Source organism: Nestor notabilis, unplaced genomic scaffold (genome assembly GCF_000696875.1).
Source record: "Nestor notabilis isolate BGI_N333 unplaced genomic scaffold, ASM69687v1 scaffold14642, whole genome shotgun sequence".
Taxonomy (NCBI): Eukaryota; Metazoa; Chordata; class Aves; order Psittaciformes; family Psittacidae; genus Nestor; species Nestor notabilis.
In genome coordinates, this window is record NW_009917096.1 from 54,182 (window position 1) to 56,883 (window position 2,702).

Consider the following 2,702-nt stretch of genomic DNA (forward strand, 5'->3'; position numbering starts at 1 on the left):
ACAGCAGCAGCGCAGGGATGGATGGAAAGAAAAAGCCTCGAAAGTGGTTGCAGTTAGAAACGTCAGAGAGGAGATGTCAGATTTGTCAGCACCTGTGCTACCTTTCCATGGTGAGTAAAGTCCTTTGCCGCCTCTGGGGTACTGTCCCCCCTGTTGTAAGGTACTGTAATGGACTATAAGCATTTGAGAGACAGGAGATGACTACTGAGTCATCTCATGCACTCCACACAAGACGCAGAGATGCCGATTTACTGCCTTGGGCAGCAGTGACAGAAGACAACAGTTAGTGTCAGCTAGCTTCCCTCCCCCTGTAAAGAAGGGGTGAACTAGTCACTCAGTTGAATGTCTGCACTGCACTGGGAGAGGTAACAAAGACACCTGCTGGTTGCCAGTAGTTGTAAGTCATGGCAGAACAGTTCCTGGGATGAGCTAGAAACTCAAATATGTGCCCCGAGTCTCAGGCATGCAGCTACAGCCTGTGCTGCGACAATTTCCCTGCAAGACAAATTGCAGGGTAGATGTATTCTGTCTGTCAAGCTAAGATGCTGTTTGCCAACCTGTCTGTTCAGAAAGAGAATTCATGCCCATAAACTTTCTCTCTTTTTACACGTAATTGCCTACTGGCTGTTGAAGGTGTGCTAAGCACTGTGGTGACACTTCCAGGTTTTCAGCTGTATGCAGTACACCTAGAAATACAGCAATTTAATTCAAAATATCAAAAAACCTCCTCCCACAACCTCAAGTACCACTTAATTCCAAGATCAGATATTTAAATAAACATAATACAGTATGTGCAAGTCCATATTCTGGACATATTCCAATTACTCTGTCATCTTTGGGGGTTTTTTGGTTATTAATGTCAGATTTTTGATGGAAGGACAATGTAACTGTTAAATGGTCAGATGTAGCTGTTTCCCCCCCTAAGATAGAATACGCTCAGTTTATAGATGTCTTTGGATGGCTGTTTAAGCAGCGTTAATTTGAAGTCACTTTAAAATGAGCCTGTTTAAAAAAATAACCAACCAAACCCTCTTAATTCTGGCCTGTTTGCTCTGGAGTAAGTCTAATCAAGGGAAGGATTTTTCCTTGTCATGCTTTTAAAACAGTAGTAAGGAAGGGACCAAAAAAAATCAACTTGGTTGTCAAATTCCAACTGGAATGTGTAGGCTTGGCAGATGGCCAGCTGAGCAAATGTGACCTCTGCTGAATAAGACGGTAGCTGAGGAATCCTGTGGCTAAGCTTCTGATTTTATCCTTATTCAAGACAACATTTAAAGTAATGGGAAATGGCTGCTTTCAGGGAATCTTTAGGCTATGTGTTAGATAGTTATGCATATATCACTCTTCGGATTTGGCCAGCATTGCTATTGGTGCTTTTTTTTTTATAAATCATATGTATTTGCCAACATTAGCACTCAGAAAGGGATATGTACGTTCTTCTTATACATTTTGAATCATTTCACAATGTGTAATACTTCCTGTTTATGCCTCTAACTTATAGTAAAATACAGGTTTAATATCCCAGACAGTAATTCAATACTCTGTGCGTAACATGGCTACAATTTGGGGCTTACTGTGCTTCTCCCACCTACCCCTGCATTTTTATGTAGGTCGTACAGGAGAATGAAAATGTTGTCTTCTGCTTGGAGTGTGCCCTGCGGCATGTGGAAAAACAGAAGTCTTGTCGGGGACTGAAAATGATGTACCGTTACGATGAGGTCTGTATGATGTAGCTTTGTGATCCTGGTGAGCTTTGACACTGAAAACTTAGGAGTACACTTAACTCTGTCTTTGTCCTACTGAGACCTCAGGAGACTGTGCTGGGGTCTTTTTGATGTGGGACGAAGGTGCTGTATTATGATCTAAGTAAAAGAAATAGAGGGAAACATGATTACAAAGATGAAAACTAAAGCATAGACGTTACAGAACAGAGAAGGCATTTAGTGCTTTGGGATGCTGTAGAACATGGAGCTGTGCTTTGTCTGGTTAATTTCTTGTAACTTCTGTACTTCTGGGTAACTTCTCTGTGGATAACTCCAGTCCAGTTTGAACCTTCTCTAAGGCAAACTAGTAGAGTACTTGTAGATGAGAGGTCCAGTCATGGCATCAAGCAAATGTGATGGTGAACATTCACAGAGCTCGGGCTGGTGATTTAGGACAGTGTCTGGGTTCTGGACTAATGCCCCACCACAGTACAGTCAAATGATGGATGCCTTCTCATCCGGCTGATTAGCTCCATGTCTCCCATGTACAAGGGAAAGGGTGGGGAATCAAGAGTGGGACAGCATTTCACTGTTAGCCTGAATGGTAGGTAACAAAGCAGTGGGAGAAATTACAAAATCAGCTCTTGGAGATCAGCGCTGGTGCAAGTAGCTTTTTGAGATGGGCTTCTCTGCAGTGTCTGGTTATGTGCACATAGAGGTATGGGGAAGAAACCCAAAATGTCAAAGTAAGTCTGAGGAAGATCATGCCCATGTGTCTTTGTTAATTTTGAGTTGTAGGCTCTGTTCTGGCATCAGGTACTGTAGATCTAAACAAGTACAACCTACTAAGCCCAGACAACAGTGAAACTGCCTTTGTAATGCAGAAAGTTATTCAGAAATTTTAATGTGCTTCTATCATTCTTGAGATAATTCAATCCCTTATCTGCTGTGTTCTCACAGAGCTGTTAGTTCTGTTGAGGTTTTCCCAGCCACTCTTTC

General features: G+C 42.3%; 1 protein-coding gene across 1 annotated transcript in view; it reads left to right on the forward strand.

Annotated features, from left to right (window-relative positions):
- The window catches only part of JARID2 (jumonji, AT rich interactive domain 2), a 45,723-nt gene that overhangs the window by 40,955 nt on the left and 2,066 nt on the right, over window positions 1-2,702 (forward strand). The window contains exons 13-14 of the mRNA XM_010024928.1: window positions 5-110; window positions 1,611-1,718. Coding sequence (XP_010023230.1) covers window positions 5-110; window positions 1,611-1,718 — 214 coding nt within the window. The remainder of the gene's footprint in view (window positions 1-4; window positions 111-1,610; window positions 1,719-2,702) is intronic.